This window comes from Physcomitrium patens, chromosome 16 (assembly GCF_059467195.1).
Source record: "Physcomitrium patens ecotype Gransden chromosome 16, ASM5946719v1, whole genome shotgun sequence".
Lineage (NCBI taxonomy): Eukaryota > Viridiplantae > Streptophyta > Bryopsida > Funariales > Funariaceae > Physcomitrium > Physcomitrium patens.
This window is the reverse complement of record NC_143425.1, coordinates 15,663,874-15,683,533: the sequence shown is the minus strand read 5'-3', so window position 1 is coordinate 15,683,533 and position 19,660 is coordinate 15,663,874. Positions and strand designations below refer to the sequence as shown.

Genomic DNA, 19,660 nt, shown 5'->3' with positions numbered 1-19,660 from the left:
TTTTTAAAATTATTTTCAGTATTTGTGTATTTATGAATTATAAGTATGTGTGTTCTTTAAAACCTTATTTTACCATTTGATTACATTTTTGAAAATAATAATAATTTATTATTTGTATACTATAAATTTTTAATTTTTAATTTTTAATTATATTTATATTTATATTATTTTATATTAAAATCATTATTGGTTAAAAAATTATTAATCCGATTATTTTTATTAATTATTATTTTAGAACTCACTCTAATTTTATCCTTTTATTCGTCAAAAGCTTTGTAGTTGTACATCTTGTATCATTGTATAATTGAATAAAATTCTTTCTTTCAACTTTTTTATATTTATTAATTTCAAAGGGATCATAATTATAATTAAAATATACACTTTGAATGCATTTTTATTAATTTATTATTACTTTTATTTTTTTAAAAAAATAATCTTCTTGCATACTATATGTTATTTTGTATAACTTTTAATGTTTTACACTCTGATTTTACTGATTGATTGTAATAATATAGAAAAGAGTGAAAAATAAAGTAACGTGCACAATCTCTCATATTTGGATAGCACTATAAAAAATAAAAATAAAATATTTAAAACATTAATTCATTAAATATTGAATTAATTTATAAGTTATTTATAATTTATTATTAAATTATTTACAGCTTGAATAATAACTCACTAGAAGTTTCAATAAGATTTTAATTCAATTAATGGCAAAAAAATGGAAAATTCTAACAATTTTCATTTTAATTCCTGTTTTACTCTTCTTTTTTGCAATATGTGATTTATGCATATGATCATATCCATGTGGCTATTTATTATGTACTATTATTTGCAATGCTTACAAGTACCTCTGAATTGAATCTACATGAAATGATTTGTTCATGTTTGAAGTGACACATTATCCCTTTGACACCCTACTAGCCCAATGCATCTTTCAAAGTTACAAAATAGGCATCAGAAAACACATCTTCACCTATTGTAGACCATTTTTTTTAATCAACCCTTGCTCTCAAAAGTGGTTGAGAAGGAAACTTAGAACCAAAGAGCTTGTTTTCCACACGTACATGGAGTCCAAAAGTACTATTTTTATTTTATTTTAATTTATTTTATTTTTAAAAATCCCTTTACTTTACTTCTTCCAAAGAATGTGTTAAAAACCAAGAAGAGAAACCTAATATTCTACACCAAAGCCTATTTTGTCAAAATAATGACACTTTATTTTTAGAAAAATGATAATATTTAACAAGCACGTTTATTAAGAGAATGTAATCAGCCAGAAGTCAAGATTCTGAAACCACATGTGATGGGAGCCCACGGCAGCACAAAAACACTGTGTTTTTTTCTTTCTTTTAGGGTCTTGTTAATTTTTTTTTTTTTTTCCTGTAGGACCTTCATTTGAAATAGTGGCTATCTTTTTTTGTACAATAAACGACTCGTGAGATCCAAGCTCTCAATTGTACAGTACTATGGGCACACCACATGGTTGGGTAGCATTAATGGGGAACAATTGGCACAAGTTAGAGAGCCCAACTTATTGTACATTGGCTTTGGTACCTTTGCTTTCATGGATTGCAGTGTAGATCCATTCTTATCATTGCACTAGCTGACTGCAAACAACAACAACAACATACACATGGGTTCCCCTTTCTTTTCTTTTGTTTATTTATTTATGATTTCTTCTTAAATTTATGTATGTTTTTAAATGGGTTTACTTTCCAGCACACTATATTTAATAATTGATTGAGTTTGGTTGAATTGAGCCATTGTGTTTCCACAAAGAACAAGCAACTTGCCACATCACAGACTGTTGACAATAGTTGTGCTTTACCCATTTGAAGGCTTTTGTACGTCCTCATTTTGATTCATACGTTTCAAGCATCAGTTGGAGAGATTGCCCTGTTGTGGGCCACAACCCAGGATATCCAAAATAGACATACTTAACTTTAGTCCATTGTAGGAGTTCAATAAATGAAGCAATCATATATATATATATATATATATATATATTTAAGCACATACACATACTTATAAATTATATGAGGAAAATCTGAGGTTTCTTCCATGACTACTCTCCAGAGAGACACATGCCCAGTTCTGCATCCCATGACAAGTGTTGTAAGGCTGAGCATGCCAAGTTGTGCATGTGGAATTGAGAGTTCCCATTTTTCATTCCTAAACTAAAATTTCAAGGGCTATTATAATATATCTATATAAATATATATATATATATATATATATATTATTGTTGATGAAGGGGGAGAGTCATTGAAATGATGTAACCAAAAAGTTTACAGGCATTAGTTTGTTGTGTGATAGTGTCACTTCTCTGCATTCTCAAAATGTACACATTTCTTCAGGTGGAAAAAGTTTGGATTGTGATGTGGATAGAGAACAACATCCATCTGTATTGTCTTCTACATCAATTTTTTCTCAAGATAAAAAAAACAAAAACAAAAAAACAAACGAAAAAACAAAAACAGAGGTTTGGAAGGATAAAGTCACCCTAATGAGAAACTCAGGGTATATGACACCAACTGTGTGCCTTGGGAATGTAGTCAAGAGGGAGCTCCACTGAGCTTAGATGCTTGTCCTTGAATGTGAAAAGATTATTCCCAGAAGAATAGATAAAATAAAATAAAAGTTAATTAAATGAATAGATTGTTAACTTGTCAGATGAATGGTCATTATCTTTGGCAGTACAAATCACACCACCAAACTTACCATGAATGGGCTGTTTTATTATGGAAGCCAGCACCATTCCATATTCCTGCAAAAAATTATGCACATTGGTGAGCATTGGACACCCTTTTACATTCCCATTCTACATGATTTTTGTTTATATATATTCTTTTAATATTTTTAATGTTTTTTTTAGTTGTTATGAGGGCAGTTTAGCTTGTAAGACATCTTTGGAAGAATAAAGAAAGAAAGAAAGAAAGAAATAAAAACCTCCAAAAGGAGTGTCTGTCTCCAGTGCAAAACAATCATTTGGTAATAACACAACGTGATGGAACAAGGTAAACTATAATTATTCGTAACATATCAATTGAATTGATAAACATTAGTTACTCAAGGTATCAAAGCATTCATACAACTTTGAAAATGGCTGTGGATGTGTGTTTAAGTTTATTCTTCTACAGACAGAGGAGAAAGCAGGATGAAATTCTTTGATGCAGGACAAGTGCTACTGGATCTTCCACATAAGACTTAAAAAAAACACTAGAAATTCATTGATATCCCAAAGCAGAACTCCTTCCATACATGAACCACTGAACTTACCAAGCCATGCACAATGATGACAACAACAGTCCTTCAAAGAGGAAAAACAACAACATTAACAATAGGACAAATCATGACAAAAACTATAAAATACCGCAGTAAGAGATATAAAAGAAAGAAAGAAAGAAAAGAAAGGAAAAGAAAAACAGTCGAATATAGACACCGAAAGCGGTGAGGAATGATGTAGTGAGATGAGGAATCCACCATAAATCCGAAAGAGGAGAGAAGAGTGGGCGCGAGTGGGAACAGGAAAGGGATAGGGAATCAGGAAGGAAGTCCACAAAGGGCTTCCAGTGAGAGAGACAAGCCCTACCTATTGAAGGGCAAGGGAAGCATCACGGCACCGCATCCGGGAATATGCGACTGGCAGTTGAACACCTTCGCATCAAGAGGACCAGGCTATTCAACGCAATTCTGTTGGCCAAGGGAAGAGCCAGCCAGCACACCATATTCATCTCCCTATTCACTTTCCTCACTCAAACAAACAAACCTAAAACTCAAAAAAATCTTGAACAACACCGCCGCAACAGCACAAAAAGTAGAAGAAGAAGAAGGAGAAGAAGCAGCAGCAGGAGGAGGAGAATACAAAAGGAAAAAGAAAAAGGGACCTGGCACAAGGGTAGCAGCAGAAGGAGCAGTCCACCATCGCCAGCGCAGCCTCGAAATCCGCAAGCCTGTAACGGGAACCGTACCGAGGGACTTGTGTGCATAAAGCGAGTGCCCGCTTTTCTCCGCCTGTGCCATGAGCGTTCGCTGAGAACGGGCTGCATGTTAAGGAGGAGGAGGAGGTGAAAGAAGAAGAGGCTGGGAGACGTGTGCCCCGGGGTCCCTTTGTTATTGCTGCTGTTGTGACATTGTGGGGAGAGTGCGCTCCTACATTGATTGCGATTGCACCGAGTAACCCCGTGCAAAGTGGGTAATTGCGGCCGCGGCGTTTGTTGTGATGCATTGTGGGTTCTGTGACGTTTCTTGAGATGGGTTGAGTGTGTGGGTTGGGGTGGGATGATGGAAGATCTGGGCTTCGAATTTGGCGGTACTTTGGGTTTGTGTTTCTTCTGTGATTTGAATTCTCTTCCTTCGAAGGATTTGAAGTTGGGAATCATCACCACCATCATACTCCAGCATCTATTTTATTTTATTTTCTCTTTGTAAAGTTGGCCTGCTGTCTAAGTCGTCCAGAACTCGTTACGGTCCTTCGCTTGATTTTCTTTCCCATCGCATGCGAATCTTCTTGTTGAAGCGTTTTCTACCGCCAGTCTTGCCAGTGTCGTGATCCATTCTAGTCTGTAGAGATGTCCTGTATGCAGTTCGAAGATTTCTTCACCCTTGCGTCGATTGATTCATCGCCGCGCGGTGTGCGCGGTAGGCAGAGAGCCTGCAGATGATCAGTTGCTGCCCAGACACAGGTACCCATGGCTGTGGTTTACGTCCCCCAAGACTGAATGGTTGGTCGGTTAGACAGGGGATTTATGATTCCTTATCAGCCGTAGGGATTTATAGTCCCTGTACTTTTCCTTGGAAATCTAGTTGATATTCGAAGCAATCAACTTCACCATTGAAACGTCTGGGCTCGTTTTTGTTTGAATGACCTGATATGTTTTAACTCTGAGTTTTCGGAACAGAATCAGAAGATAGCTTAACTGATTGAATAGGACTCTCAAATTTTCCAGATATACGGCTGGGTTTGTTATCTGAATCTCTCGCTGCCATGAAAGTTTCAGAGCGAGGGTCTTTGAGTGAGTTCTGACTATGACTTACTCTTCGATTGTTTTGTCCATGCTTCTGTTCTTTAACCGACCTTCTTTTGGTACCGACAGACAGGAGGTTCGCACGGCGAAATGCAATTTCACTTGCGACTTTATCGAGTGAAACTCCGTACGGTCTCATGCTTTCGAGAGTAGCTGTAGCTAATGAGCCGTTACTGTTCGACATTATTGTGCACATAAAAATCCTGTTGTCTGATCAACCATCGAGATGTGGTGGTTGGCGGAAGAGACTGCTCACAAATTTAGCGGATATGGCTCAATTAGAGAAATATGAAATCGCGTCGCCGGTAGTTTTGGAGGCAGTCTCCTTGTCCGTGCATGCATGAATGCGCGTACGAGCGTAGATAAGCTTAAACTTCAGGCGTCTCGGGTCGTTCCTCCATTTAGTATTCGTATCGTTGTGTGGTACCTTAATGTTCCCATGTCTCGAGTCTTGATATCTTGCGGAATACCATGGATGTTAGGTGAACGCCAAGAAGTTTAATATTTTGCATTCACGGCGAAATTTCTGGTCACCAAGCCACAGAAGAAGATCTTCGCAACATGCAAAAATCTGGTATATGAAGAAGGGTGAATGTTTTTTCAGAGTGGTTGTGTGAACCATGTTGTGCTTGGCTCCACGATTTTCTACTCCAAGAACCTTGAGAAGTCTCCTTTACTAACCAATAAAAGGGTCATACTGTGCAATGCTTATATTTCAGAAAGATAATTAATAAACGAACTCGAATCGATTAATATCACAACTGAATTAACTTTCTTTGTAGGAGAAAATTGTCAATGGCAGCTCAAGCTATGATCTACTGGCTCTGCCCTTCTCTCCAGGTGTTCTAACGTCTCTCGGCTCCTGATCTTGACAGAAGGTGAAAGGGCCACTGAGTGTTGATCATGGCGCAGCTCGAGGTCTTGTCCGCCTTGGACAAAGCGAAAACGCAATGGTACCACTTTACGGCGATTATTATTGCTGGTATGAGATAATTTTGCAATCCTTAACCCCATAATTTCCCAAAGCATGATTTAGTTGCACCCCCTGAAATTTTGTGTCGGTAACATCTTCTGTTTCCTCACAGGCATGGGGTTTTTTACCGACGCTTACGATTTGTTCTCTATCCCCATCGTTACGAGACTTCTTGGGCGAATCTATTATTATGACCCTCTCACTGGCAAACCTGGAAGCCTACCCGCAAACGTGAACGCTGCAGTTAATGGAGTAGCCTTGTGTGGAACTTTGGCGGGCCAACTGTTCTTTGGGTGGCTTGGTGAGCGGTACACTCACTCTCTTGGCCTTTGATCGCGCACACATATTGATCTATTGTTTTCGTCTTTCATGTAGGTTTGTTACCGCCAAATCACAAGGCCCAGGAAAACTCTCTGTAAGATTGTTTGAGCTGATCATGATGTTGATCCTTATTTATTCGGTCAAATTGTGCAGGTGACAAACTGGGACGCAAGAAGGTGTACGGAATGACGCTCATGATGATGGTCGTATCTGCTCTTGCATCTGGTCTTTCCTTTGGCCATACAGCGGCGTCTGTGATGACAACACTTTGCTTTTTCCGGTTCTGGCTCGGATTTGGAATCGGTGGCGATTATCCGCTGTCAGCGACCATCATGTCAGAGTATGCGAACACCAGGTAATATATGCCTTGAGTATTTGCATGCTGGTGGGGTTTAACGAAGGGAGGTTGATGGCAGAGTGTTCACTCTTGCCGTTCCACCCGACAGCTGACATAGGTTCCATGTTCATCTGTCTAATTATTTCACTTTTTGATAGGACTCGAGGTGCATTCATTGCGGCAGTATTTGCTATGCAAGGGACGGGTATATTGTGTGCTGGGGCGGTCGGGTGCATTGTTTCTGCCATCTACAACCATGCAGTCCCTGCACCGCCTTTTAATGTCGACCCTGTTGCCTCGGTACCGAACTCTGCGGACTTTGTGTGGCGCGCCATCCTTATGTTCGGTGCGGTACCAGCTGCTGCAACGTATTATTACCGAATGAAGATGCCCGAAACAGCTCGATTTACAGGTAATACAAACCTCGCTACCGGCAGAAAATTGGTGGGCAGCTTAGAATGTGATTCGAGTCTGATAACAACAGCTCCGAAAGCTCTGTCCCAGATAAACCTTAATTTCTTTTTAACTTTACCTATCAAGTTTCGGAGAACCATTTAGAAGAGAATTTAACCAGTTTCGACACGTTTGGTACATCATTCATTTTCTTTCTCTATACTCAACGCTTATAGGTTGGCAATTTCTTGAAAATTAATGCTACAATAATCGAAAAGAAGATAAGTCTAGATAGACTAGAATCTGTGGAGAACGTTTTCAGTGTGCGAGATAATTTACTGGTCAGTGATCGTGATGTTGACGTGGGCACCTTCTAACCGGTTTTTGTTTTCACAGCGCTTGTGGCTGGGAATGCAAAGCAGGCTGCCCAGGACATGTCCAGCGTACTTCAAATGGAAGTCCAGGCCATCCAAACACGTACTGAAAAAAGAATTGAATACGGTCTGTTTTCGGCCGAATTTTTCAGGAGGCATGGCGCTCATCTGCTAGGCACAACCTCGTGTTGGTTCTTACTGGATGTGGCCTTTTATTCACAGAATCTGTTCCAGAAAGATGTTTACACTGCTGTTGGTTGGCTCCCTTCAAGCAGTTCCATGTCTGCCGTGCAAGAGGTTTTCAAAATCTCAAGGGCGCAGTCACTGATCGCACTGTGCTCAACCGTGCCAGGGTACTGGGTCACAGTATTTCTCATCGACCGCATTGGGCGATTTAAAATCCAGCTCCAGGGCTTCTTCTTCATGACGGTGTTCATGTTAGGCCTCACCATCCCCTACGATCATTTAAAGAAGCACAACAGCACTGGCTTCCTTGTCATGTACGCACTTACCTTCTTCTTCGCAAATTTTGGTCCAAACAGCACGACCTTCATCGTTCCTGCGGAGCTCTTTCCCGCTCGCTTCCGGTCGACTTGCCATGGCATTTCTGCAGCGGCTGGAAAAGCTGGCGCAATAATTGGATCTTTCGGGTTTTTGTACGCCGCCCAAAGCCCCCACCAGGCCGAGGTTGAAGCAGGATACTCCAAGGGAATTGGTATCAAGAACGCGCTGCTCATCCTTGCCGCCACCAATGCTTGCGGCTTCTTCTGCACATTTTTGGTGCCCGAGACAAACCAATTGTCATTGGAAGAGTTGTCTGGAGAGAACGACGAAAATGCTCAAAGCGCTGCAGAAGGAAGGGAGATGGCGGCTGCCAACGGACATCAAAAGGGCACGAACGGAGGAAACAGTGTCACCTAGAAAACTTAGTTGTTCCTCCAGAAACATGATTCCAAGTAGAATCTAGCTTGCTTTACAACTCTTGAGGGAAGATGTCATAATTGCTAGGTACGTTGCTCAAATCATTAGTAGGGTCTTCAAACCTGACTGCAGATTAACATCACTATCTCCAGGATGACTCCAGATATACTTTGCCTACAAGAACTTACACGACCCAAGAGGTGTGTTATGAACACCAGTAGCAGTTGGCAATCAAGAATATAGATTAGCGACTTGTCTGTAGTGAAGTCGACATGCCTAGAACTTGTTAGGACCTTCGTCGAGAGGAGAATAAAAGGGAGTGGAGCTTTACAATCTTAGGCATTAGTGGGGTACTGTCAGTAATTGGAAACTTTGTGGAGGGGTGGAACTCCTGTACAAACAGCTTCCCCATTACATGTTGATCCTACGACTCCTGGTCGAACAAATTAGATTGCTTTCTCCAATTCATTTGATCCTTTTCTATACTCTGACTAGCCCTCCGGTGTTGCGTCCCTTGAGTCAGTGCTTTGCAATTGGTGACATTGAACAGAAGCCGATCAATGCTCTAGTGTTGTGGGCTGTACTTCAGCGCTTCTAACCATTGTATGCACTTATGGTGTGAGTTGCGAGATGCGCCTAGTGTTATTCGTTCTCTCACCGGAAATGAAAGCACAAAAGCGTCTTTTCCACGATTGAAATGCAGGGAATATTGAATTTTCCTTAGCTTCGCCTTGGTAGTTGGCGAGATTACGTACGCACAGATGCCTCTCCTTGACAGTAATCTGGTGCACGTCAGGGACCATGCCTCCAGTGTACCGCAGATTGTACTTCTCGCTCACGTAGTAGCTGATCAGCTTCTCGTAGTCAGGGTTGTCGCAGGTGGCGCTCAAGTTTCCGGGGGAGAAGAGCTTGCCTTCCTTGATCTCAGTGATCTCCTTCACATGCTGCCACTTGCCGTCGTCCATGAGAAGAAACTCGTGAGTACCGGGGAAGCCGTCGATGGCGATCACGTAGGTCGTCCGTGGCTCGTAAATGCCCATGGCGGAGGCAGCTTGGTCGCGTGAGATTGTCGCCAGGCCAGACACCGAAGATGGTGCCGACGGTGAAGTTGGTGTCGACGATGCTAGACCCGTCCAATGGGTCAAAGGCAACACAAAATCCCTCATCCCTCCATATCCTGAAGCACGGGCTTCTCCTCAGAGCATGCGTACTTGCAGACGTGAGAGTAGCGGAGAGCCTCGAAGAGATGCTTATCTGCGAGCATATCGACCGCGAGCTGCTCATCTCCGAAGGTGTTGACGCAAGCGGTGGCTTCGCAGAATGCTGGGCGGACCTTGAAGGCAATTGTGCGGGGAGCCTCCCTCATGCACACCAGCAACCTGGCCAGATTCTTGTCCAGGATAGCCTTGACCAGAAACTCCTCCAAGCTCAGCACGAGTTAAGGCCTTCCTCGCAGTAGACGAGGTCCTCCGGGAAACTGCATTGAATGCAGCACGCATGTAGGTGCCATACAGAGTGCTGGCCTTTCCTCCCTGCCTACAACAGAAACGATATCGCCTACCAGTTTCTAGAAAAGATGACTACATGAAGATTAGTGAGATGTTAGATTGTCTTCTACACCCTACTTGTTACTAAAATTGGATGTGTTATGAAAGTTTGTTCCAAACTAAATGTTATAGAAGCCAAAGGGGAGGGCACTTCTAGTATCTTTGATAAGAGCTGGATAAGTCACAGTTTTTGGTACACTCCTCCTCAAAAAGTGGGACTTAATTCTCTATTGAAACAAGACCTAACATATCTCTAAAAGCTAGAAACTTATCTTTAGGAAGAGATTTTATAAAGATGTTTGTCACCATCTACTTTGTGAAATAATACTCCAAACTAATTTCTCCTTTTCTGGTACATTCTTTAATAAAATGATGTTTCCTATCCCAATGCTTTGTACAACTATGATATACTAGATTCTTCGCAATAGCAATGGCATTCTGGTTATCCTCATATATAAGCAACTTTTCTAGTTCAGCAATGTCATAATTCTTTACTTTATAATGCAACAAAGTCTTCTTTGCTACAGTAGCCAAAGCTACATACTCGGTATTTGTTGATGAAATAGAAACTAAAGATTGCTTCTTGCTTGACCGAGTGATAATTGCCTTGTTCAATATAAATACATAATCTCCTACTGAACACTGTGTCTCCACACAACCTGCTCCATCTGCATCATTATAGCCTAGAAGTTACAAATTTGCTTCTTTTCTTCTATATTATAACATCAAATATTTTGTTCTTTGTAAATAATAAAATATTTTTTTGATTCCTTACCAATACAAAATATATGGATATGCCATATATTGACCAAAGTATTCATAAGCAAATGCAATGTCATATCTTGTACTATTTGTAAGGCACAATAATGAATCTAAAGCTTTTTGATAAAATTTTATACCTTTTGCATCCAAAAGATCATCATTCTTATGCTAAGTGACGTGACTTCATATTATTGGTGTAGCAACTACCTTTGCAACTTTTATCTCAAATTCTTCTAACTTTTGTCATGGATATACATAAGTACTCTAGTAAATACCTACATAATTAGGTAGAAATAGATAAAAGTAAATAAAAGTAGGCTAATTTCATAATACCTTTTATAATAGCTTCCTAGAAGCTTCATAGATGTTGCTTTGACTTTACATATATTTATAGTTGATTGATAAGTTAGAAACTTGGTCAACAAGTTAACCACATATTGGTAGCTTGGGGAACAAACTAACTATGTAGCGTACATATAGAAAACTTGTTTTGCAAGTTAAGATATGTATCTTGTAAAGTCAACATATTTTGGAGGTCATATATGACATCGCCATGAAGCTCCTAGTTAAGAGTATATATGGAGGCAAGAATGAAGCCTTCTTCACTCTTGTCAATGCCTTTTCAATCTTTAGTCTTATTTCAAGACTTTCTACTCTTCTTGTTTTTGGCAATAGCCATTCTAGTTCAATATTATATCATCTTTGAATGACTTTGTAATTCCTTTCAGTGATACAAGAATATATTGAGGATTTTCTTTCTTTGAGATTCATGTCCTTGACAACTTTCGGCAAATGTACTTAGTTTGGTTCAAACTAATAGTACCATTTTTCTTATCTTTCAAAAAATCAATGCAAAAAATATCACTAAGTTCACCAAGATCTTTTATCTTGTAGCACTCTTGTAATTCATCTTTGTATTTCATAAGGATCTCAAAGTTCTTACAACAAATAACTACTTCATCAATATATATATATATATATATATATATATATAATGCAAAAACTAGTCTCTTAATGTACATTGTGTACACACAAGGATCTGATCATGAGTGCTTTCAACTAATATTTAATAAAGATTTATCAAAAAAATTATTCCATCCACATTCAAATTGCTTCAAACCATATAAAGTCTTTAGCAGTCACAACACCTTGCCTTTGTTTTTTGATAGAACTTCCAAATCTTTTCAAAGCTTTATATAAATATCCTCTTTTTTAAGTTTGATATTTAAATAACTTGAAACAACATCAAGTTGCAATATATTTCAATTAAGAGTAGTAGTAATTGCAACAAATATGCAAATTGTTGTAAAGCAAGCAATTGATGCAAAAGTTTCTTGATAATCAAGACTCTTTACTTGATTAAAATCATTTATAACCAATCATCTTTAAAATGTTCAATGGAACCATTACTAATAAGTTTTTTCTTTAAAACCCATTTTGAATCTATAGCCTTCCTACTATAAAGTAAAAATAAAAATTTCCATAATATTTTAAAAAATCAAGTTCTTCTTTCATGGCATGACTCCATTCTTTGCAAAAAGGTGAATTCATCGCTTACTCAATAGTCTTTGATTTTGCATATTCATCAATGTGAATCACATCTACTATTTGAATTGGCAAGTCATAATGTCTTCAAATAAAATTGTAGTCTTTTTTCTAAGGCATGTGATGCATCCTACTACTACTTATAATATTTGTTGGATCAATACCACTTATATAATGACATCTTAGTAGTAGAGCTTGAGTGATTGCTTCTACTTCAAGTTGATGGATTCTAGTACTTTTGTTGATATAGGATTTGCTTCTTCTTCAACCATTTCTCCATCCAATCCATCTTGCACATATAATCTTGAGGCTTGAGGTTGGGATGTATCTAATTACTTAGATGTTAAAAATCTAGCAAATTAAAATTATTTATATGATCTATATCTTCTCCAATTCTCTCTTGAAGGGTCAGTGGCTTACTAAGTAATTCATCCTTGTTATTGAAAAAAATCACATCTCAACTAAGGATTATCTTGTTTTCCTCATGTAAAAAAATTTCATATCCTTTTGTCACTTATGAATATCCAACAAAAATATCTTTTCTTGCCTTTGCATTGAGCTTTTGATATATTTTTTTGGTATATGATACCAAGTAAGAAAACAAAAGCAATGAGCATTTTGAAGATAAGATTTTTTATCATAAGAAACTTCTTATGGTGTCTTACCATTGAGTCTTACAAGTGAAAGGCGATTGCAAGTTCATGTCACAAATTTTGCTGCAAACATCTAATATTGACGATCTAGCTTGGCATTGTTTAGAGGTGTTTTTATTCTTTCAAAAATAGTCTATATCATATGCTCTTCTATGCCAACAATTTCATGTGTATATATAGGAGTGATCATGTACTAAATGCCTTCAACTTTGAAGTGAGAACGAAGCTTATTATTCAAAAATTCAATACTTCCATTAATATATATATATATATATATATATATTTATTTTAATTCTTCTTTGTATTTAAGCTTGCCAAGTCTTATAAAAAACATGTACTTGGCCCTTAGCTTGAAGAAATGAAAGGCTAAAATAGCCAAAATATTCATCAATCTACACAACTAATCATTTGGTGCCACCAAAGCTAGTTATATCAAAATAATCAAAGTCAAACACTATTACATTTAAAATACCATTAGCATACTTATGCTTATGTGAAAAAGATTGCTTATGAGCCTTGCTAACAATGCATGATTTATATATAGATATTTTATCCTTATCCTCTTTAATCTTTAATCCTTTAACATAATTCATCTGCTCTACCTTCTATATTATATGCATTAATGTATGTGCTAATGCTTGATGCCATTTAATAAGTATACAAATTAAAATAGATAAACTAAAAATTATTGTAACTTCTTCAATTTCACAAGGCAATTGTGAGTAAGTCACTTGAAGGTAGAAGCCAATCAACTCCATTGACATCTAAGTTAAATTTGCAACCTTTCTAGCATAAAGTTGCAACTGATAATAAAGTATCAAATGTTCCAAGAACCTAGTAGACATCCTTCACAACCATAGGAATGTATTTTTTCTAAGATCTAAAACTATAAGATGCATCTCACTTGAGTCTTGTGATTTGCTAATGCCACCATCATAGCTTTGAAGTTGGATAGTCTCATTTTCATCAAAATTGAGAAGTTTATTCCTATCTCTTTAGATATATACATCTATTGTAATGTCAATACATACATAATGTCATAATTGAGACAATGATGCAATCATTGTTTTTGAATTAAATGATGCCTCTCAAGTTGAAAGAACAATATTAACTCAAATAATTATTATATTCTTTTTGTTTGTTTTAAGATATTTTACATCACCTTGTCAATGCCCCTTCTGTCTACAAGCTCTACAATTACTTCTTGACTTATCAATCTTAAGCTTTTATTTTTATTAAGGATGATATTTCTTTAAGATTTTTTTTTTCTTATATGTACTATTAAAGCAAAAAATAGAGAAATAGACCTCTCTTTCTTTCACACCACCTTATGGCAATTTCTTCTCTTTTTTTCAATCCAATTGTCTGAATAAGTAGATTTTAAGATTCTTGTAATGCAATAAGTAAAAAAAAAATACCATGCTCTATTTACCTATTTTACCACGAGCTTTAATATATTCATCCTTCAAATCAAAAATCTCTCTTAGAAAAATCTCCATATATTTTCTATCTATATATTGAAGTTTATATAATTTCTTCATTAAAAATATCTCAATAATAACTCCTAAAGGCTTGTGGATTTGAGCCAATATGTCCCATATCTCTTTTATAATATTATATTTGTATATATGAGTTAATTGTGAAGACTTAACATTGATTGTAATCAATGCTTGTGCTTTTTCTTTGCTTGATTTTCATTTTAATTTTTCATTAATACCCATAGGACATTTTAATGTCCCATCCACATGTATATAGACCTTATGAATGTGCATCAAGTATTTCACAACAAATGCCTATATGCCATAGTTTTTTCATCTAATCAATCAATGCAATGATCCATTAAAGATGCCATTGCCCAATACAATTAATGTAGTAGCAACAAATAACTATAAGGGAATAATTCACAGATAATCTACAAAATGCAATATTTGGGGAGTAGTAGTAGTACCAAGCTATACTGGAGCAAAAAAACACTTATTTTCACCACTAGCAACAAATGGAATTTAATAACGCAGTGAGGACCGTGCAAGATTCACTCTACTAAAGCAAATTGTCCATACTCTAATACCTACGCAAGTCTTGGCAACGGAGCAAATGCTGCTTCAGACAATGATGTCCGACGTGTCTAGAAGTTGTGAAAACTGGATCTCTCTGATTCCAGGAACGAACAGAAAAGCCGCAACTGAAAGGAAATCAAGTGCCGCGACGACTAAGAACTGTGGATAGATTAAGACATTTAAAGAGGGATAAGTTCAATGGATGTCGTGCTGTAGGTGAGCAATGGAGCCTAGAGTTCCATCGATAAATCAATGTTATCACTACAATCAAGTTGTCACACATCGGGGAGAATCAATCACCACCCAAACTCACCACCTCACTACTGAACAGGCAAAACCAGAAACTGATCCAAGGCAGCAATGTCAGCATACAATGCAAGCGAATTGTAGTGCAGGAACGCATTTACTGCGACGATGCATTCGTGTCTCGGCGACGACGGAGACCATGCATTCGCGCCTGGATAACTCCACCGGCTGTAGTGGGTGCGGGCGACCGGGTTATCCGGCGGACAAGCACTTCTCATCTCTTCGGATAAATGTAGTTGTGCTATTCTCAAGGCACACGTTTGAATAGTTTTGTTCCATTTTCCTTTCACGTTCTGCACATTCCAAAACTGGTCTTCCGAAATTATTCAAAGTATGGTTGGGTTTTGTGATAAGTTTTTTAAACGAACCATGTGGGATTCACAGCTTTATTTGATTGCGGGAAGAAGGGACACCAAAAGAAGATGACACTAGTGGGAAAATACAGTGCCTTACTTGATGAGCTTTTACTATAGACACTAAGTTATTTATTTATTTTTTATCTGGAATATTATTTCACAATTCCCTTGAATGAATTTCTTATGATTCTATACAGGTTAGTTTTTATTTATTTATTTATTTTTATTTTATTTTAGAAGATTTAGAAAATTGCATTAAATTAAATGTTGTCAAATACTTGTGTGTGTGTATGTGTATATATATATATATATATATATATATATGTGTGTGTGTGTGTGTATGTGTGTGTATTTGTATGCATAACCAACCTCTAGGGACAAAAGAAATTGATGATTATATAGTGTAGTTGCCTATATAATATTAAATATATAGTTTAGTGTAGATGGTGCATATTGGGACCAACGAAATGGATTGATTATAATCCAAAGTTGACTTTACCAAGGTTCGTTTTAACAAGAGCTAATTGTATCTGTGTATATATATATATATATATATATATATGCAAGATATTAATTTAGGATTACTTTTTCTTTGATGTTAATACAAAAAAAAAAAAAAAAAAAAAAAAAATCTATTAAATAGTCTTTAACAAAAATATCTTTACAAAGAATATTAGAAATTATATTAATAGTAATGTTAACATATAAAATATTGATGTTATCACTTATAGAGATAATTTGAGCAAATCTTTTATATTTTCAAACAAAAGCTTCAAATTAAATTTAAATTTGAGATAAACAAATATGAATATAGATAAATTTGTAGACACACATAAGACCAAAAAAGAAATGAAGTTCAAACCTTCAAAGAATTAAATGGAGATGGTAGCAACATTAGCATGTAATAAAATCAACATAAAATCACAATTGCATGAAATAAATGTAGAAATTTTAAAATCACTAAAATATATATATATATATATATATATATATATATAACAAAAGACTTGTAGTGAAAAATTTCAAATTTTTAATCATAATTTAAATAAAGAAATTATGTTTAAATTTCTACAAAATTTTAAGAATAATCATACTTAAAAAAATGATATAATCTATATATATTTTGAGTTTTGCTAATACCACCATAGTTATTTCTATTGGTACTATTAATTATTTATATTAAAATTTTAAAAAATATATTAAAACTAAATTTATTTTAATTTATTAATATAGCCAAAATTGTGCTTACTTATGGAGGTGATGACACTTATGTAACATTTTTTTCTACATGAGTTTACAAATTATCTAAAACATTATATGAAAAAAGTGTTAAATAAGTTCTAGAAGAAGGATGAGTATTTCTAATTTTACTTCAAAAAATTGGACACGAATATAAAATTATTATTTATTTTTAAGAAATTATGAATTTGAGCCCAACAAAAAAAAAATCTCCCTAGTAAATAAGTAAGATAGTAGCAATAGAAGCAAGACCACTATTAATTATCTATCTGGTTCCTATTTTTTAATTTTTTTTTGCAGATTGCAATGAATGTAGTTGAATGCATTGATATTAAAGATTCTTTCTTTGTCTATTACTTTTATAGTACAAAATCTATGGTGGATAAAATGTTAAGTAGTAGTTGCAAATCAATTTGGCTTGAATGAGTGATTTCTTTTAAGTATTTTTTTTAATATATATATATATATATATATATAAAGGCCTATTTTGCAATTGCAATGGAGTGTTGATCACTCTTAAAACTAAAAATATTAATAATTGTTCCAAATACACATCTTTCAATGCTAAAAAATCTTTGTGCATCCTAAACTTAGTCAATTAATTATACCACAAGCTATAGAAAATTAGGATTTTATGTTTATTCTTTTTTGACTCAACTATGATTTCAAGGGAGATGAAGAACACAAAGGAATTAACAAAAACATAGGAAACACATAAGAACCAACAAAAAATCAAGAAATATGTAGGAATAAATAGAAACCTACAAGAATTCAAAGAAAACACAAGAACATAAATTCTAAAAAAACATATAAGAACATTTTTCTATGCCCAACAATATGAGTTTTCACTTCTCCAAATGTGATGAAGGTCTACTCCGAAAATAATCAAGTTGAAAATATTTTTGTAAATGTAATTTATCTCAAAGTTCTTTTAACTTAGTTATTCAAGTTGTCATAATAAATAAAAATTATATTCTCCAATTACACTAAAAAAAAATAAATGCTTTCATTATTATCCATAATTTTTTTGTTTTGTTTGTTTGTTTGTGTTTTTTTTCTTAGTCAACATTCTTTTAGAAGTGGTTGATTTTTAACTTAGCTACCATAAATTAAACTTTTACAACTTTTTCATGGCCAATGACACATGTTTCTATATATATATATATATATATATATATATAATTTATCATTAGTATTTAATATATTATTAGAAATATCCAAAAGATAAGTTATTCATTTTTAAAGGTGTTGTTAGAAATATTAAAATGAGATATTTTACTCAAATAATACAAATTAAAAATTAAAAATAAATTTAATAACTTCAAAAGTAGCTTAGACAAATATATATCAATTTAATAATTAATTAAAAATACATACATTTTTAGATAATTTTCTTATGTGTCATCATTTAATTTATGGGAAAGATAATTTCTTTTATCAAAGGATGGTTTGTAATTCAATTTATATAAACTTTGATAAAACATGAAAAAAAATGTAGTTAATTTAGTTTTGTGCAATGCTTTAATATGCATTATTTTTTAATTATATTGTTACAATATATAATTTTGCACAATTGGTATTTAATTTTTTTTTATCAATGTGTGATATTGTAAAGTTAAATAAGGTTAAAATTTTCTGCAGTTATATTTTGAACAATTTGATGTAAGTTAAGTATATTTTAATTTTAATTTTAATTTTAATTTTTAACCTGTTAATTTAAAAAAAAAAAATTAAGAAAAAATTATCATTATAAATAAATACCTTAATGTTATAAAAATATTTAAGTAACCATCCTAATTTGAGTCTTTTTTGATAGAATTTATTTCAATTTTTTTATTTAAAATATATTTTTAAAATATATGATTGTTTTTTACTTAAAAAAATATGTTTTTAGATTTAAGATGGTTCTTTTAGAATAAATTTAGATGATGACAAGATTATATAATTATAATTATTTGACATTTTAAAAACTTGATCATTTTTAATATATAAATTATATTTTTTAAATATTTATTATTGTTAATATATATATATATATATATATATATATATATATCCACAATTAGAGTTTTTTTCCATATATTTATTAGAATTTGTATTAATTGGTTGTTGTTATTTAATCTTACTTAATTTGTTTAAATTTTTATAATGAGTTGGTTCATATTTAATATATATACTTATATAAAACTTCTAGCACATTATAATACAATAAGAATATGAATTTTTACAACAATAAAACTCCAATATCAATTATATCTTCTTATGAACCTTTGTTACAATTTACAATAATGACCAAAGAATATTATTTCTTTTAATTTGTTTTTGTTTGTTTGTTTGTTTGTTTGTTTTTGTTTTTTTTCGTTTTTTTTTTTGTTTTTTTACTTTTCGACAAGCTCTCTATATGTGTTAAAATACTTAAACAATATTGTATACATGTATTTTTAGGCCCAATTGATTTTATTTGAGAGGCCTTTATAATATTTCTAATTAAATATAATGAATATTATTTCCTTAAACTACTTAAACAAATTAGCCATTGAAAATTATTGAATGCATGGATGCCAATGTATTTTATTTTTATTTTATTTTTAAAGATGCAGTAAATTGTGCTAAAATTATTATTTTTCTAGTCATTGGAAGGCCATGAAATAATCATGAAATTTTTTTTGTTCCAAATTACATTACTACCTTCAGTGACATATTAATTTTCCAGTCAATTGAATTACTTTAATATCCTAAATATTACAATAATCCTTGATATCCAGGGTTTTAAATGTTCTTTTTAATACTAAAATGTAACAAATCTCAATCATTATTGAATGGTTCCACTTGCGTTTCCAGAAGAC

The 19,660-nt window shown here is 34.2% G+C and overlaps 2 protein-coding genes and 1 pseudogene across 7 annotated transcripts; 1 reads left to right on the top strand and 2 right to left on the bottom strand.

Annotated features, from left to right (window-relative positions):
* Nucleotides 1–1,104: 1,104 nt before the first annotated feature.
* Nucleotides 1,105–4,397, bottom strand: LOC141046390 (uncharacterized). Of its 2 annotated transcripts, XM_073539943.2 has the most exons (4): nt 3,891–4,397; nt 2,725–2,770; nt 1,832–1,899; nt 1,105–1,610 (listed from the first exon to the last, which is right to left on the bottom strand). In XM_073539943.2, exons 1-3 carry the CDS (start codon nt 4,395–4,397, stop codon nt 1,856–1,858), a joined length of 597 nt encoding a protein of 198 aa, XP_073396044.1. In that variant the 3' UTR covers nt 1,105–1,610; nt 1,832–1,855. The 2 variants fall into 2 exon arrangements, 1 of the variants encoding a protein (XP_073396044.1); XR_016497820.1 differs by lacking the exons at nt 1,105–1,610; nt 1,832–1,899 and adding an exon at nt 3,596–3,696 and having other exon boundaries at nt 2,217–2,770.
* Nucleotides 4,053–8,832, top strand: LOC112293123 (inorganic phosphate transporter 1-1). 5 transcript variants are annotated; one of them, XM_024542236.2, is made up of 7 exons: nt 4,055–4,194; nt 5,513–5,604; nt 5,906–6,012; nt 6,116–6,304; nt 6,478–6,679; nt 6,820–7,073; nt 7,451–8,832. In XM_024542236.2, exons 3-7 carry the CDS (start codon nt 5,934–5,936, stop codon nt 8,347–8,349), a joined length of 1,623 nt encoding a protein of 540 aa, XP_024398004.1. In that variant the 5' UTR covers nt 4,055–4,194; nt 5,513–5,604; nt 5,906–5,933; the 3' UTR covers nt 8,350–8,832. The 5 variants fall into 5 exon arrangements, with proteins under 5 accessions (XP_024398003.1, XP_024398004.1, XP_073396042.1 ...); XM_073539941.1 differs by lacking the exon at nt 4,055–4,194 and adding an exon at nt 4,550–4,688; XM_024542235.2 differs by lacking the exon at nt 5,513–5,604 and having other exon boundaries at nt 4,053–4,194.
* On the bottom strand, nt 8,652–15,437 carry LOC112293019 (sedoheptulose-1,7-bisphosphatase, chloroplastic-like; annotated as a pseudogene).
* Between the last annotated feature and the right edge of the window lie 4,223 nt (nt 15,438–19,660).

Coding starts and splice junctions, on each gene's coding strand:
- LOC141046390 (XM_073539943.2), bottom strand. CDS start 4,397: ATGATGGTGGTGATGATTCCCAACTTCAAATCCTTCGAAGGAAGAGAA. Junction 2,771..3,890: donor TGCTGCTACCCTTGTGCCAG/GTCCCTTTTTCT, acceptor AATTTTTTGCAG/GAATATGGAATGGTGCTGGC. Junction 1,900..2,724: donor AATAAAACAGCCCATTCATG/GTAAGTTTGGTG, acceptor GGCCCACAACAG/GGCAATCTCTCCAACTGATG.
- LOC112293123 (XM_024542235.2), top strand. CDS start 5,934: ATGGCGCAGCTCGAGGTCTTGTCCGCCTTGGACAAAGCGAAAACGCAA. Junction 6,305..6,477: donor ACTGTTCTTTGGGTGGCTTG/GTGAGCGGTACA, acceptor CAAATTGTGCAG/GTGACAAACTGGGACGCAAG. Junction 6,680..6,819: donor TCAGAGTATGCGAACACCAG/GTAATATATGCC, acceptor ACTTTTTGATAG/GACTCGAGGTGCATTCATTG.